Genomic DNA, 17,242 nt, shown 5'->3' with positions numbered 1-17,242 from the left:
AGCAAACAGAGTCTTCAGTCATCATATGTTTCATATCAAAATCAAAAAGTACATATTCATAAACACTGCTCCATGGTACCATCAACTCAGAAGACAAAATTAATATTTTAGATTAAGGTATCTATTTAAAGATGGTAGTATAATATGGCACAAACTGAAAGTGCTTAGAAATCACTTCTCCAAGTGGGAAATATCTTCTCTTAGGAGTGATTTGTACTGTGTCCAGGTCTGGGCCCCTCAGTTTAGGAAGGATGTTGACTTGCTGGAACGAGTCCAGAGAAGAGCAACAAAGTTGGTGAGGGGTTTGGAACACAAGCCCTACAAGGAGAGGCTGAGGGAGCTGGGGTTGCTTAGCCTGGAGAAGAGGAGACTCGGGGGTGACCTTATTGCTCTCTACAACTATCTGAAGGGAGGTTGTAGCCAGGAGGGGGTTGATCTCTTCTCCCAGGCAGCCAGCACCAGAACAAGAAGACACAGTCTCAGGCTGCAACAGAGGAGGTTTAGGCTCAAGGTGAGGAGAAAGTTCATCACCGAGAGAGTGATTGCCCATTGGAATGTGCTGCCCAGGGAGGTGGTGGAGTCACTGTCCCTGGAGGTGTTCAGGAGGAGACTTGGTGGGGTGCTTGGTGCCATGGTTTAGTTGATTAGGTGGGTTGGATTAATCAATAGGTTGGACACGATGATCTTGAAGGTCTCTTCCAACCTGGTCTATTCTATTCTATTCTATTCATAGATAGTTTTGAAGAAGTCAACTTACCCACATGACTCAATGACAGCATCTATGCTTTAGATTTTGAGCTTGTGAAATATTTATATACACACACCATATGGATGTCACATCCAATGTTTGCAGCTTAAAGCAGATTCAAAGGCTGTCACTGGTCTTTTTGGGATGTTCCAGCTATATGTTAATTAAAGTTTCAATTTTCACACTTTGTTTAATATAAAAAAAATTAAAAACAAATAGGCAAAAATTTAAATGAGTGAATTACAAGTGAAATGCCAGTGGATTGTCTAAGCCAAAAGAGAAGCAGAGGAAAATTTGATTCCTATGACTGTATATTCTGTTATGTGATATTTATGTGTGTTGAATTCAACAATTTCTACATCTAAAGGCTTTTTTTCAAACAGATGTTTCTTCAGGATATTTCTGCCTATTTACCTGTGTTTATCTGTTCCAAGAACTAAAAAAATATATCTTAGCCAAATATCAGAACATTAATCACATTGTCATCTCAGATTACTTTTAATTAGAATAGAATAGACCAGACCAGACCAAGTTGGAAGAGACCTCCAAGATCATCGCATCCAACCCATCAACCAATCCAACCCACCTAATCAACTAAACCATGGCACCAAGCACCCCATCAAGTCTCCTCCTGAACACCTCCAATGATGGTGACTCCACCACCTCCCTGGGCAGCCCATTCCAATGGGCAATCACTCTCTCTGTATAGAACTTCTTCCTAACATCCAGCCTAAACCTCCCCTGGCACAGCCTGAGACTGTGTCCTCTTGTTCTGGTGCTGGCTGCCTGGGAGAAGAGACCAACCTCTGCCTGTCTACAACCTCCCTTCAGGTAGTTGTAGAGAGCAATAAGGTCACTCCCAAGTCTCCTCCTCTCCAGGCTAAGCAACCCCAACTCCCTCAGCCTCTTGACTTGCTGAGTATGTAAACAGAAAAATTAAAACTCATGTTATTCATGTAGTCCAAGAGATGTCTGGTTTTTTGAAGCTTTGAACAGTGTTTTGGATCATTCAGTCATGCAGGCTGAGGGCTATGGGATGTTGACACAGCTAAATAGAGAGGTGTTACCTACTGCTTCACAGAAGTCAAAAGAAACTATTTCAGTGAAAGTTAAAGCTAACCTCCCCACACATTTTAGTTCATGGCAGGGCAATTAGATACTGCAGTGTAATGGATAAGTACAATTTGGCAGAACTTGGTACTTTTTTTTTTTTTTTTTTTTTTTTTAATTTCTGGTATTAAGACAAAATTTACAAACTACCATATTTTAAATAATTTTCACTACAGGTTCCTAACATGTTGTGTTCATCCCTCATGTACCTTTGTAGAAAAGATAATCTAGTCCCCACTTACTGTCAGATAATTTTCTGTCTTTTCCCTCTCAAACAAAACCTATATTGAGTTAAGTGAAAGTGGAAACAGATAATAACAATGTAATGAAAGATTTGCACAAAATCTGCCACTACAGCTTTATGCAGATCAGACTTTTTTGTTTGAAAAGAACTTTTCTTTTTTTTCTAATGTTCTGGCAGGGGGAGCCTTCACTATTCCTAGCCCAAATTCATATTTTGACATATCATTTTTACTTTTACTCACCTCTTTTGCACAGTCTCTTACAAGATTTAGGAATGGGTTAATGAGCTTTCTCATTAAAAACATAAGTGAAACTAAGAACTACTGGCACATCTAGTAAAACATGATTTTTTGAATCCAAGTGCTGGAAAGTTCATCATAAACATAACTTTAAATATGAATATATATTTCACAAACATTTTCCATCTCTCTGTCCATTTGTTCATAGGCTAGGCATTATAACTGGTAGCTTTCTTTTCCTTCCCTTCTACTTTTCTAATATTTGAGATATAGTGGACTATGGAATAACCTCTTGGAAGCGATCTAAGACCTACTGCTGCTTCTCTGACTCACTGCTCATGTTTGCAGGCATCAGAAACCACAGTACAAGAAATGCATTAATCAAGGGGAAAAGACAAACACCTTGTTTATCTTGCATTACAAGCAGAAAAGAAACTTGAGTTATTACCATATCTGCCACTAAAAAAACCCAAACCATAGAAATTGAGGTGCAGCAATGGAATTTACAATATTGCAAACAACGTTATAGGTGTGCAAGTGGGAATTCTGTCAGAGAAGACATGACAAAATGGTACAATTACTCCAACTCAGAGCTGATACGCTTCAAGGTATATGTTTTCCCACAATCACTGTAAATATGAATATTTTAGAGGTTAATATGAGGATCAAATGTGGAATACATTTGCTGAAAAGATTAATATCTTTTCATTAAAATTGAGAGTGCACTGTTGGTTCAGCATTTGCATTTAGATCGAGTAAGTAATAAGTATATTGACTGCTTAAGACACATATCTCCAAAATGGAAAATATTGATAAAGAGGGTAGTGTCCCATATGCAGAAGTGGACAAGCTTTTTCTATTTCCTCCTGCTAACCCTTCAGAGAACTTAAGCCCTATCAACAAGAAGGCTGTGATTTACTTATCACAGCAGAACTGGTTGTGCACTGTAAAGAACATTTATGCAGCATTCGTTCCTTCATGAGAGCAGAGAACATGTATTGGCAGGCTGCTGTTGACTTGAAAAATTGCTAGCTACTATACTGTCATGCATGACTATGTGAACAGGAATGGACATTTACTAGTTGTTAAAGACTGCTTTTTCTTGCAGTTGTTGTTTAAAGCTTAGAGTTATCTGATTAAGTTGAAGGCTTAGACAGCTATTATGTTATTACAAGTGGTCCACATAAACACAGGCAGGGTGGGCTAATGAAACTGCAGGTTTCTCATCTTTTATGGCATAAGGCTTGCATCACTATGTTTCCAAGTAATAAAGAGATCCATATACAATTCAAATAATGGTAGACTGATGCACCAAGACTGGTCTAAAATATAGCACTCACTTATTGAAACGGTGGCGTGCCTTGCACAGACACCCTGAACAACAGTCTCACTGGAGAGCATACATTTCATTTAACTGAAGCTAGCCAAGGGTTTAGCAGAATCACAGAATGATTTAATCAGTTTTCTTGATGTGCTTAAAAACATGTGGCAGCATATAGTCCAGCATGTAGAACGCATGTCAAACTTTTTGTTAACCTTAATTCAAATTAAGCACAGCAGTTCCTAGCAAAAGTAAAAGCATATTACTCCTCAAGCTGTGAGAAGTAAATATTTCACTCAGCATCTGTGGTGGCAGCTTTCTTAAAGCACTTTGGTCATATAAAAGTTATACAAATCATATAGCTACTTTCCTGCAAAGCAGAGGGGTCTGTAACACTGGTGAAACAGCACTGACTGCCAGCAGAAAAACTGATTACTGATCCATAAAGGAAATTTAAGAGTTGAGTCTACAAGAGCACAAGTGTTTTCTCCAGTATGCATAAAGAACATTTTTTTACTTATACTGTGGGGAAGTGTCACTTTGAAGTGGACTCTCCATCCCTGAAATACAAAATTCAGGACATTTCCTCAAAGTTTTTTGGTGGTGTGTGTTGGTTGTTTTTTTGTTCCCCTCTTTCATTATTCACCCCTCCTATTATTATTTATTTCCTCCCCCCACCTTCTTCTTTCTCTTGTTTTTGTTTTCCTGTTCTCTCTTTTTTTGGGGGGGTCATTTAAACCATACACTTTGATGAAGGGCATCCTTCTCTCTGAATTTATGAATCAAAATGTATTCTCCAATGGATATCTGGAGGTATAGTTTGCCCCTTAACACTCTTCAATCTTTATTGCTGACACATTCAAGGATGTCTAACTCCCCCTAGGAAAAGAAACACATTAATCTTCAAAAATATGTCCTTACCTGCCTTCTGAAAATGAAAATGGATGTTCTTTGATAAATTATCTGTGGTCTGCTGGAAACCCTGAGGATCATGCACTTTTGGAAACAATTTTGAATCTAAAAAAAAATTATAAATAAAAATATTCTGGTATATAAATAAACGTCCTGCATGGTGGTAAGTCTTTCTTTGGAGGCATGAAGCAGCACTGGGACTCCCTCTGCAGATGTCAGTCTAGAAATCAAAAGCACTCAGCAGTTTGCTTAATGTAATCTGCAGGATTCCCACGTACACATTTTATGTGTAATGGAGACAGTGATGTTTTTGTAGATGATACTACACTATGGCAATAGCTCCAAAACACACCTTCACCCATCCATGCTAAACCTAACACCCACTCAATTACTACCAAAGCAGTAACTGGGGATCTGGAAATGGACAGGCAACTCAAAGAAAAGACCCCAAACCACTTCAGAGTGCAAGAAACAAAACAACCCTAAAGACAGAGTGGTGCCTTTCAGTTACAAACTCCTGATGCTGCCTTAGGCACAGAAGAGCTTTGGAATAGCCTTTGAAGGAGAGGTCACTTAACATGCCAGGGAACATTCCCATCTCCATACTCTCAATTTAGCAAGAGACTCAGGAAAAGCATCTCAGGAAAAGAGATTTTGAGGGCTAATAGGAATTTAATAAATTTGTCTTCATTTTGAACTGATCCTGTGTAGCTAAAACAACAAATATGCACAGTTGAGATTCACCAGGAAAAATATTTTCCCTTCTTAAAAATACAACAAAATGTAAAATAAAGGAAGATTGCCTACTTAGAGTGTACTTTCACTTCTGAGGAAATACCAGGAAAAACAAAATTATTTGATTTTCATCTCTTTAAAATTATTAACTCGGGTATTTACTTATACCCACTAAACTCCCACGTACATTCAATTGGATACAGAATCTGAGCTTTCTAGATGGCCAAAGCATATTTTACTTTAGGAAAAATATCTGTATTTTGATTCTTTACACTGAAACAAGAATTTCTGAGTCTATACCATAGGAACTTCTCTGCAAATGTTGAAGCATGGAAAAATAACATGGACTATACTGTAAGTGCAAAACCAGCCAGATGTTTGTGTCTCCACATCTCAGCATCTCACACTGGGCAATGCCCCAGTCTCCTGGGCACAGTTCCCCAGTTCCATCTGATGCACAAACACGAAGTAAATGATCCTGAAAATTAAAACAAACAAACCAAACCTCCAAACAACTTATGTGCTGATAATTTGTCCTAGGTGAAATGGAAAGTTTCCTAAAATCATCAAGATACAAGCAGTGCGGAATGGAAAATATAAGTACTTTTAATCACTATTTTAACATGCTTTAAGAGAGTTCATATCCACCTCAGGTATGCATACACAGGATTAATGAGAAATAGAGTTCTTTGTGTCCATCAGAGATATATTTTTTTTTTTTTAATTCAGTTTCTTAACTCATGTCTAAGGCTAATATAGCTTTTAACAGTACACCTACAAGGAACATCTAAGAATAATCCACTTTTACTCACTTTCAAGATTCAAATAAAGGTTCAAAGATCCAAATAAAAAACCAAATAGAGTCACCAAAAGATAGAAAAATCACAGGCATATCCAGTTTAAAGTTTAAGACAAATCTAGGAGGAGTTTCTGGTTTGAATTGGCATTCATGAATAATCAGTCACCAGGACCAATTTTTCCAAATGGAAATAGAAAACAATCCTTTTCCCCATTTTTTTTTTTACCTGACTAGACAATATTAAACTGGACTTTGACTGCTTTTACTGCTAGTATTTTACACAGCCCTGCATTTTGGCTCATAAAATACACAGCATTTGCAGCAGCAACAAAAATGACTTTCCAGTTTCAACAAGTCTGCAGCTTGCCATATCACCTTCAAAAGAAAGGTATTGAATTGACTATTATTAAATACCATGAGGAATTCAGGTATTGTTTTCAGGATATACTACCGGGCCATAACACCCGTTCAACTGAGGACAGACTTCTTGTATGGAGACAGCATCATTATTTCATGAATCACCAGTGACCTTTGGAAGATACCAGGAAAAGCAGGCATGTTCATTCCCTTCCATTGATTTTCTAATTTTGAGTAAATTAGTTTAATCTGGGGAATGGTTACTTGTTAGGAATAAAAATAGCTAAACTGACTTCAGAAAAAAATTATAAAGCCTTTGAACTGAAACAATTATTTTAGAAGGGAAACTTTAGCTAAAAAGACAGTGATTATATAAATCTTGGACCTGATGCTACAGCCAGCCACACACAAGCAGGAAAGAACTAGAATCTCTCTAAACTTGAAAGGTAAATCTACAGTCTCAGACCATAGCTTTACTGTAGTATGTGTCTGGAATATGTGTTTGGTTTACCTACTAAATATCTGCTGTTGGAAAAGCCTGCATTAAAGCTACTTGCCTAAAACACAAAGTGGTCTGGGGCTCATTTTCACCTGGTTAAAATGAGAAATAACATGCTGAATGTTGAGAACTTTAGACAGTCCTGAATCTAATCAATTTATAAGTCAAGTTCAGTAAATCAACACATAATTGAAACAGCCAAGAAAACAACTTGGTCTTCCAGAACCTAAGAGCACACAGCACTACCTAATCAAAGGAAATGGTGATTTACAGAGAGACTCTTTAGGTCATCATTGAATTTGTGCCCAGATCTCATATATTCTGATAACTAAAGCTCTATCTTAAAAGATTTTCTCTGCTTTACTATTTTCTGTACACAAAATGACCATACGTAAGCTTTCTTTGCTATCAATTTATGCTTCCATGATACTAATGGTCTGCAATAAATACAGATTTTGGCACTATGGTAATTCATCTTAAAATCACATGGTGATTATCTGTCTGTCCCCTTAGTAGATCACAACATATAGCTTCTTGCACCCAAAAATAAATAAACAAAACTCTTACAAGACTCCTCAAAGTTGAGCATCTGAGTCCCCACTTCTGCAAGACTCTAAACCTTTTTTCACATATCAAAGGAAGATCACAGGCACAAACACTGAAATGTTAGACTAGCAATAAGAAAAATCTTGAATTACCTCACGATCCAAGAGCACAGGTGACACGACTGTAACAATATCTCCCTTTTCCGGATCAATGTAGAACATGTTAGGCGAGGGTTTAGTAGGGGTCTGTTTGAGGATGTTGTATCGCAGAAGAGCATTGTCTGTGCTAGAGTCGTCAGCGTCAAATGCTGTCATACGCATCACAGTCGTTCCTAATGGGACAGGTGGAGAGACAACAGAATGCAATTAGTAAGAAAGATTGCCTTCACTTGTGAGAACCAGGTGGATACAATACATAATCGTCTCCCCAAGACTACTAAGTAGCTTCACCTGATCTGCCCTTGTGTTTGCGGTGGTGCTAGTAACGTTTTGTGGCGAGAGAACCACGAGTAATTAAAACCTTCTGGTACAGACATGGCAGAAGATTTTTACTTTGGAAATGTCTGCAGAGCAGAAATATATCTCATTCATATATAATGATAACCAGGGAGTTTATATTCTTTGTGAATGTCTTCAAGAATAGAACACTTAAAGTCAAATAAAAATGAAGTATTGTGGCAAAAGTAAACCAAAACAAAACAAATCCTGCCTGGTTCACTGTTAAACAAACACAACTGCCTTGTTTAGATGTGTTTCTTCTTTACTTTTGCTGTATTTCCCAGAGCACAAAGTCTTGCTTCTTTGTTGTAGTGACCTTGAATATAAGCTCTCAAAGGTTTTGCTTCATCACTACTTCAGGCAAAGTTCCCCCTTGAGAAAAATAACAGAGATCTGAGAGCGTGTTGGTTTTATTCACTAGTGATTAAAGGTCAGACAGCTCAGAGAGGAGCTTACCTCTGGATACCATGCCATGTTTTCCAATATTACAAGACGATCCTAGCCCTGATATTTTCACCTACTTTATTTGAGACTTCTTCAGAAGGAGAAAAATCTTTCTGTTTTAAAGAGTGAAGATTCACCCATTCCACAAGGGCTCTTTTCTAGCTATTTATCATATGTCAAGTATATATTTTTTTACAGTCATAGAAGATAATGTGTTTCATTAGTATTTCCTAAGTCACAAGAGTTCAGTGAGATAAGTAAGAATTCAGGCATATCACCAAGAGATCTTAAATAGTGCCCAACTGAATGTGAAATTCAGTGGGTTTTGGTATGCAACTCTTTTCTGAAAAACACAATTAAAGAAGATGCCATGCCAAAGCACATTAGACTATACTTAAATGCATTTACAGTTGCTACTATTATTAATCTATCAGAAGAGTTGATACTCAGCAGAGATTTAGAAACTGATTAAAATATATACTCAAGTAGAAATCCAGCAATCCAGTCGTTCTAGACAGTTCTACTGAAATATTTCTGGTGACAAGCATGTGGAAGGCACTTGCAGATTTTAAGATCTCATTTAAACCCACAAATCTCTTGTAACTCTGGCATAAAACTGGCTTAATACAATTGCTGAATATGAATCTGATTCTGATTTGCCAGCTGCAGTTCTTCAACCTTTCAAGTCACTGGACATTATCTTGTTCTGTGTAATCATTCCTCTGTTGCATATAGATAAGAAATTCCAGTAACTCAAAAGAGCAGAATTTTACATTCACTTTGCATAGAGATGCTAGCTCCAGGAGAAAAGCTGTAGAGAATTAGAACCATTTGTTTCTGTGTTGCTTCTGTCAAAGGTTTGGAGAAATTGGTTTCTAGCTACCATCAAAGTGGCATTTACATTTAAGCAAAAGTTACTTTGTTCTCATAAGTTCATATAACAGATGTAAAAGTGCACAGAAAAATTGAGGATGTCTTTAGATGTTACGCATTAGTGGAATATGAGTAAGGTCGTACCTGTTTTCTGTTCATGATATGGAAAACTATACCTCTTTAAACATTACCCATAAACTCACATTGCTACAACAACCAGAGAATTAAAAAAAGAAGCCCTGGCACTGAGCTGAAGACTAGTGCTAGGCCTCTGCAGCTGTGCTGAAAATGCTTGTCCTCAGAAACATATCCTTTACACTTTTGTGTTCACAAGCAGGTTTGCAAACTGACCGGAGTTCAGTCCTATCCTCTCATGTCAAAGTACGGCACTGACAACTCTGTATTCCATTCCAATAAAACAAAACAAACAAAAACCTCCACATATGTAAAAAGCTGGAATGGGTTAGTATTTGTGGTTGATGCCTTGAAAATTACAACAGCTTTAAACCAGCAGCTAAAATATACCCCAAGAACTGTTTGGTAGCTATATTTCCAGGGAAGAATTTTCCTATCCTAGTTGAGGTGTTCACAGAGGGAACATACATGATCATGTGTTGGGATTGGACCAACACCACAAAATGCAATGCTTATAGCCATCTTTCCTAAAAATACAGTGACACACATTTTTATTTTAAAAGTCTCTGCAGCATACATCCAGTCCAAAAGAGTTTAATTCAAGATGCAAACTTCCTCAGTGTTACTCCTTCATCATAAAGTTTTATTCTTCATAAAAGATTCATTTCCCCAGACCCATAAACTGACTACTTCTGATTCAGTGTCATTTTATAAATACTTCCATTCCTGGCATCAATCAAATGCAGCTGGCTTTCAAACCACAAAACAACAGCTTGCTACATTATCATGTTAAACAATATATATTAACTTATCAAGCAGGGGAAGAAATGTCTGCAAAATCAGCATCTTTATAGTTCTGTCAATGATGTGCAGATACACACTGAGATAGTCTCAATAAAGGTGCAGCTATGCTGTGGTATATTTCAGTATTCATGGTTTATTTGTCACACTTTCTGGGCAGTTTCACTATTACCATAATGACCCAAAACCTCTACTTGCACCTCCCAGAGTTCCTCATTGATCAGACATATTTCCCACTAGCCAAGTCATCGCTCCAGAGGCTGCAGCTATCAATCTGTTGATTGCTCATTTAGACTATACCTTGGCTTGGAAAGAGTGCCAAAAAAAACAATCACCCTTCTGTGATGCATTAAGAAGTAAAACACAATGCTACACAATTCTGTAGTGAATGGAGAAGATGGTTTATTGGGGAAAGATCTGTAATTTATTTATTCATCTGCCAGGTTTACAAAATGCACTGGAATGTACTAGAAATGAGGCCTTTTTCTAATTTAGTGAAACATGAATAATAATTCTTAAGCCTACAGCCTTAAAACAAGACTGGATTTGACTTCTAACATTAAAACATGATCTGGTTTAAGGACTGATCAATTCTACCTTTACAAGAGCTACAGTGCTAAAAAACTTCAGATGGAGTTTTCTCATGTTATTTTCACTCCTTTTGTGAGTCTCTGCTATATGTTCACTACATTAAATCTTTTCTAGATGTTTTACAGAAAGGGAAGGGTCTACTTTCCTAAGTAACGTGACTGGATTGCCAAGTTTTGTCTCCACCTTCTTCACAAGCTCAGGTGTACCTGCCCTATGCTGATCAGCTGCACAATGGCATAATTTCAAAAAGCAAAAGTATTTTAACCTAAGAAGGAGAACAAAATAAAAAATGGGGTGAAAAAAAAGAAGAAATCCAGAGGGCTGCTCTCTAGAGTACATTACATTTATTACTACAGAAAAAAAAATAAGACACCAACTTTCAGAAAATGGAGTAAAGGACAATACCCTCCCAACTACTACACTCATCATAACTAATTACATGTTTGATTGTCATTTTGTACAACAAGCCACAGGGAAGCAAAACAAACATAAGAAGAAATCCTATTATGGCTCCAATCAAGTGCATTTGAATTGCAACTGCAGTTATTATCCTATGTTTGTTATTAAAAACTTGAAGGCATTGCTTAGTAGAGAAGACATTTAGGAAGAATTAAATAGTTCAGGCTGTTAACATATCTTATATCTTGTATCATTTTCTGCACTGCAGGACCTTTCCATATTGTCTAATTTGATGCCTGGCAAATACAGGGTATGTATATACTATTTAAACTAGAGTTTAGATGGCATCACAGATCTGCGCACTGGGAATACCAACACGTTGCAGTCAGGAGGAGTGGAGGTGAGTGCTGTTGAGTTGTGGAATGAATAACAAATTTTGGTTTGTTTTGATACATACAATTAACTTCAGTAATGCTAAGAGAAGATGAACTGTTAAAAAGTCCTACTATCTACAGAGAGCTAATGCAGTCAGAAGGCATAAAAACAGAAGGCATACAAACTGAATAAGGAATGATGGGGCATTCCTAGTTGAACATCGTTACCAAGTAGTAAAGATGTATGGACAGGTTAACTTTCAGCAATACTAATATTTAACCTTTTTTCTCATGAGTAACACGGGTTCTTTTGGCAGAAAAAAAAATATTAATTCCTGCAATGTTTTGAGTTAAGTTAGTTACGTACAGTACTGTCCCCAGCCATACTGTAGGGAGGGGCATGACATTCCTGAAAATGGTGTTAAGAGCTTTCAGGTTATCTGCTGCTCCAGGCAAGACATTGACTCATGAAATGTTGGTAAGTAAATTTGCATAGTTATGTGACATGGATCCTGCTTTGATGTACTGTGGTTAGTCTCCAGTGCTATTAATCTTTCTTTCTTTCAGGTGAAATTGTTGGGTGAAAACACTGAAAATTGCTAGCCCACAAAGGATTGCCAAATCATGCCTATATCATCAGAACATACCAGTTTATGAGATTTGTGGTACCATATGCATACTGAAACATACTTAGTGCAGATCAGGGAAATTATGAAACAAATGTAAAGAGTGTTATTTATCCTTTCATAATACAAAGATTACCATAACAGATCTTGAGTGTTCAAAGCATGAAAACTGTGGTCCCTGATTTGGATAACTGACATTTTACACACTGTGAATCCTCCCTCACATTTAGTCTTTGCATTCTTCTGACTACAGATAGCATGAAATAGGCAGTTCCATGAGGAGTAAGACTCCTCTATTTCAGAATACATGCCAAACTCTTCAACTTTTTAACATATTACATTTTTCCATTAAAAAAACAACATTAAAATATTTTCTATTTTAACACACAGGGCTCCTGAGAAAAAGTGCTATGATGTGTTCCTGAATCAAGCTTATCCTTTCTTAAATGTGATTCTAAACCTTTCAGTTATATGAATAAGGGAAGTAGGAGAGGAGAAAAATAATGACTGATCTGCTGCTGTTTGAAGCTCCTCTCCTAAAACTACATTTACCCCTAAATAGCCCTACCCCCGCCCCCCCCAAGTTCAACTCAACCTATTTTTACCCCTTCAGGAAAGAAGTCTTCCTTCCTCACATGTGGGGAAATCACCTTTGTTCACTTCCAGCCTCTTCAGATGGACTAGGAATTACAGATTTAGTAAAAGAGGACTTGGAACAATAGAACCATTGCAGATAGGAACAGGCTACAGATTTAAGCAAACAAACAGATTATTTATTTATTTTTTTTCTTACTACCTAGGATTCTGCTTAAATTCTGGATCCATAGCAAAAATGTTTCAATCTTGTGCCTGCTTCCCTTTTGACCATTGAAGACTATTTTAAAAAGGCATGAATTACCTCTTGGATCACAACCATAAGCTGTAAAAAAGCTGTAAAAAGTTCCACTGTTCTAATATTCTAACTGCCAATTCATAACATAATCTTATATGGCAGGTAACATAATTCATAAAGCAATATATAACACATTTAATGTAAATGATGATATGCATTGAACATCTTACAGCAGGCGAATATGACAGAACAGTGATTTATGTGTGGAAGAATAGCTATTCAACATACATAGAGTAAGATTCAGCCCTAGGCACACTCAGAAAACACAGAGAACCCACATTCTCTCTGGAGCTGGGCTAGCACTAGAAGTAAATCAGAAAAATCCCAGGAAATGAAGACTAGATGAGACACTGGTGGGTTGAAAAGCAAATGAAAGCTGCATTTACAAGCAAAACTACAATCCACAATAAGATGCAATGAATATGTACAAAATATAGAGTATTTACAATATCTAGAGGTATTTACAATTAATGAACAGCAGAAGAACCTCCCGGACCAAAGACCATGGGAACTAACAGTCTCTCCTTCCCTGCTTGCCCAACCCAGACATAAAAGAGACAAGAGACAGAGCAGAGAATTTAGAACTTAGCCAAAAGAATGCAGCCAAGGTCAAGCAGAAGCAAGTTAGTATCTCCCAGCCCAAGGAAGTGAGAGAGAAATTGTTCACATTACTAGCTTAAGTCTGTTATCTTTCCAATGGGATTGTTTAGAACTATCATTATTTTCCTTTTTACACTTATTAGTGATTTATTTACATTTTACTACTTTTTGTTCAAGATCCGTGAAGAATTTTAAAGACATAGCCTCAAACTACCACAGACACAAAACCATCACTAAATCCATCTCTCTAAAAACAGTGCAGGACTGTTCTTGAAAAGATACAGAAGAATACTACCATCTTTTCTGAAAACTTCCAAGAGAGAAACTGCCACAATCCCTGTGTATTTCAGCACCATGACAAGTGAGTTTGGCAGACACATGCCAGAAACCTAGCTCAGATCCTGGAGGAGATAGGCCAATGCCTAAAATTGCGATCTAAACTCCAAACCACCACTGCACCATTAGGGACAGGGGCTGCTAAGCTCTTTCCTTTATAAAACTGCCAGAAGTAAAAAAGTCTGAGGTGCAACACCTCTTGCCTAGATAGTCTTGCTCATTCAGTCAGTCCTTTGATCTGAACTGTTTGACAGCTGAAACATTTTGTGAGAGATGCTTACAACTCCCATGATTCACCATGCTGTCTTCCCAGTTCCCATGTAAAATTGGAATTGCCTGCAATCATTCAAATTTGATTTCAGATGTATACAAGCTGTTTAAATGCAGATGCAAACTTTATAGTCAATAACAGCCAAGCAAAGAGCTTACTAAAAATATATATTCTGCATTTATCTCTGGTTTATAATCCAAATGTTTTCTTTTGGCTTTTCTCTACCTTTCCTTAATAGTTTCCCTTTCTTCTACTCTTCCCTGTTTACTAGGTGGTATAGTTCTGGCCAAAGCAATGCAAATCGCTAGTAGACAGAAATTTTCAAAGTCATATAAAGATATGAAGCCTGATGTAAATTTCATATCCAGAAATACCCATGAGAAATTACCTTTTGAATGTTATAGGAAGCTTCCCCTAAATCTCAAGACAGGAAATAAACCAGACAAAATTACATTATTCATTTAACTTTCTCCAAAAAAAGAAGTTGATATCCAGTTACTTCCAGCCTCCAAGTAGGGAGGCATTCTTAATCAAGACAAATGAAGAAGAGAAAAGAGAAGTTTAAAGGACTTTACTTAAGTTAGTAAAAAAAGGATTGTTAATTATTTGCATTCTGAACTTCAGAGAGAACTGAAAGTCTTTCACTTCAAAGCCTCTTTCACCATTCAGTCCTGTCAAGAAGTGTTAATATGCTAGATATTTACACAAACAGCAACAAGAACAGGCATAGACTCTCCCCTTGGCTCTTATTAAACAAAATACACCTAATCACTAGGAACCAAGTTCAATTCAGATATTCATCAAGCCATGAAAGCCTCTGAATTTGTAAACCTGGCAGTACTTAGCACCTCTTGGAGCCAGGTAAGTATCCTAGCCATGTTCTGACGCACAGCCCTTTAACAGCACTAGTGTCCTTTGAAAAGGAAAAAAGGGTGCACTGGTAGAGAAGAAACAGCAGTGTGCTTTAATAGGTCCACCAATATGGACTGATGTAGACCACAGACTCTGAGGGCAAATCTTAGCTGAGAAAGTTTCCAGTTAGTGCTTCAGGCTTCTGTTTTTGTGGTGGTTTTTTTTTGTAAGGGAGACTTCTATACAGATAACAGCTCCAATATAGAGATGGTTTTTAGTCACAGTTTCTTTTTAAGCTGAGACTGCTTCTAAGGCAGGAGTGAAACTAGTTAAATAAAGCTCAGGGAGTTCGGTGCCAAATGTAAGTCTTAAATCAGTAGTACATTAAAATCTAATAACAGTTTGAGAATGAAATGAGAAGAATATTTTTCCCTTCATTCCAACAACAAATTATTTCAAAATGAAAAAAAGAAAGAAACCTAAAAGGGCAATGCAATATATTGGCAGTAAGTGTCTATTTTTTTAAAAGCCATAAAAATACAGCCTGTGTGGAATGGGTAATAAAAAACCAAAATACTCTGTGTACATCCTCTGTATTAGGACTTGTTGAAGAACAATAACAAAATGGAGAGATTTTTCCATGGTGATAATGTTTTCGTAGGTTTCAACAGTCTTTTGGCCAGGGCCACACTTCATAAATGGAAGATCTCATTCTTTAAATTAACTACGTTTGTACAGGAATTGACTGACTTTGTGAAAATATGAGACAGCCAGCAATTGTACTTCCCTGTCGCAGTGGACTTTAATCAAAACCACGTCATTACTTTACAGAAATCACTTCTACATCCAAGTAAGGTACACTGGCATCCTTCCTGATTAAAAGGTAATAATATTACATTTTAATAAGATCTCTGAGTGCAAGATCAATCCTCCCCAATTGGAAATGCTTTCTGAGACAGTGGGCCAGAATTTGTGTTGATCTAATCCACTCCAGCACCACTAAAGCAAAGATTTATATTAGATGATGCTATGGAATACAAGAATGACCTTGAAGGTCTATATTTCATATATGGCATTACATTGCTTTATTCCCTTTTTGCCTTCCTAATTTCTCACTTCAGTATAGGCAAAATGAAAGAGAAAAGCAGATAGATGATCTTTGTGCCTTTTCTATATTAGATTCTTTTTCATCTTGCTACCAGCAACTTTTTCACACAGATGTAGGATACAACAATACACCAGCATACACTTAATCAGTAACTGCACGTTAGAAGTCCTTGTCTTTATTCTATGCTGCTTTAACTATATGACCTGGTCGTGCATTAATCTCATGTTACAAAGCAGAGATATAACTAAAACACCCATCTCTGTTATCCATGACTCTGTCACTGTGATTCAAATCATCTACATCAATCCAGAATTAATCTGCCTAAACCAAGGGTTCTTCAATATTATAAAAGTAGTGCTAATGAAAGAAGAATCAGACCTCATCACAAGAAGCAAATCTTCTTACATAGTTTCTAGTTTCATCTTCAGGAATGCTTATTCTAATGCATCATTTCATCTTTGTATTGATTTCATAGTAAGGTCCCAGCTATTTAACCTGTTAAATATCTGAAAGTTTTTATCTGAGGGATAAGTGTTTCTGTCTTAATACAGGATCTTTCCAGGTGAGTTTTTTGTTGTTTGTTGGGGTTTTTTGGTTCCCCCCGCCCCCTTCTGCAGATGAACCACTGGATAAATTATTTGGTTGGTATCCCTGTGTCTGCTCTTGTGAAGTCATTAAAATTCATCCTCTCCAGACAATGTTTCATACTGAACTTCTTCAATGTTAGACCAAATAAATGGATTGGGCATCCAGAGAATTACATGAATTCTGTTACATTTTTTCAATAAATCAGATCAAAGATGAAGCAATTCCTGTTAAACCTACAAACAGATGTGGAATATTTGATTGTAAGGTCTCAAACTTAGCATTAAACAAATAGCTACAGAAGATCATAACTTATGGCTTGGACAGATACCCTTTCCCTTACAAAGCA

The 17,242-nt window shown here is 37.0% G+C and overlaps 1 protein-coding gene across 2 annotated transcripts in view; it reads right to left on the bottom strand.

Annotated features, from left to right (window-relative positions):
- The window catches only part of CDH13 (cadherin 13), a 489,323-nt gene that overhangs the window by 133,551 nt on the left and 338,530 nt on the right, over positions 1-17,242 (bottom strand). For both annotated transcript variants that reach the window (XM_054169942.1, XM_054169941.1), the window contains exon 7: positions 7,662-7,840. In XM_054169942.1, coding sequence (XP_054025917.1) covers positions 7,662-7,840 — 179 coding nt within the window. The remainder of the gene's footprint in view (positions 1-7,661; positions 7,841-17,242) is intronic.

The sequence above is a fragment of the Dryobates pubescens genome, chromosome 19 (genome assembly GCF_014839835.1).
Source record: "Dryobates pubescens isolate bDryPub1 chromosome 19, bDryPub1.pri, whole genome shotgun sequence".
NCBI lineage: Eukaryota > Metazoa > Chordata > Aves > Piciformes > Picidae > Dryobates > Dryobates pubescens.
This window is presented reverse-complemented; position numbering and strand designations above follow the sequence as displayed.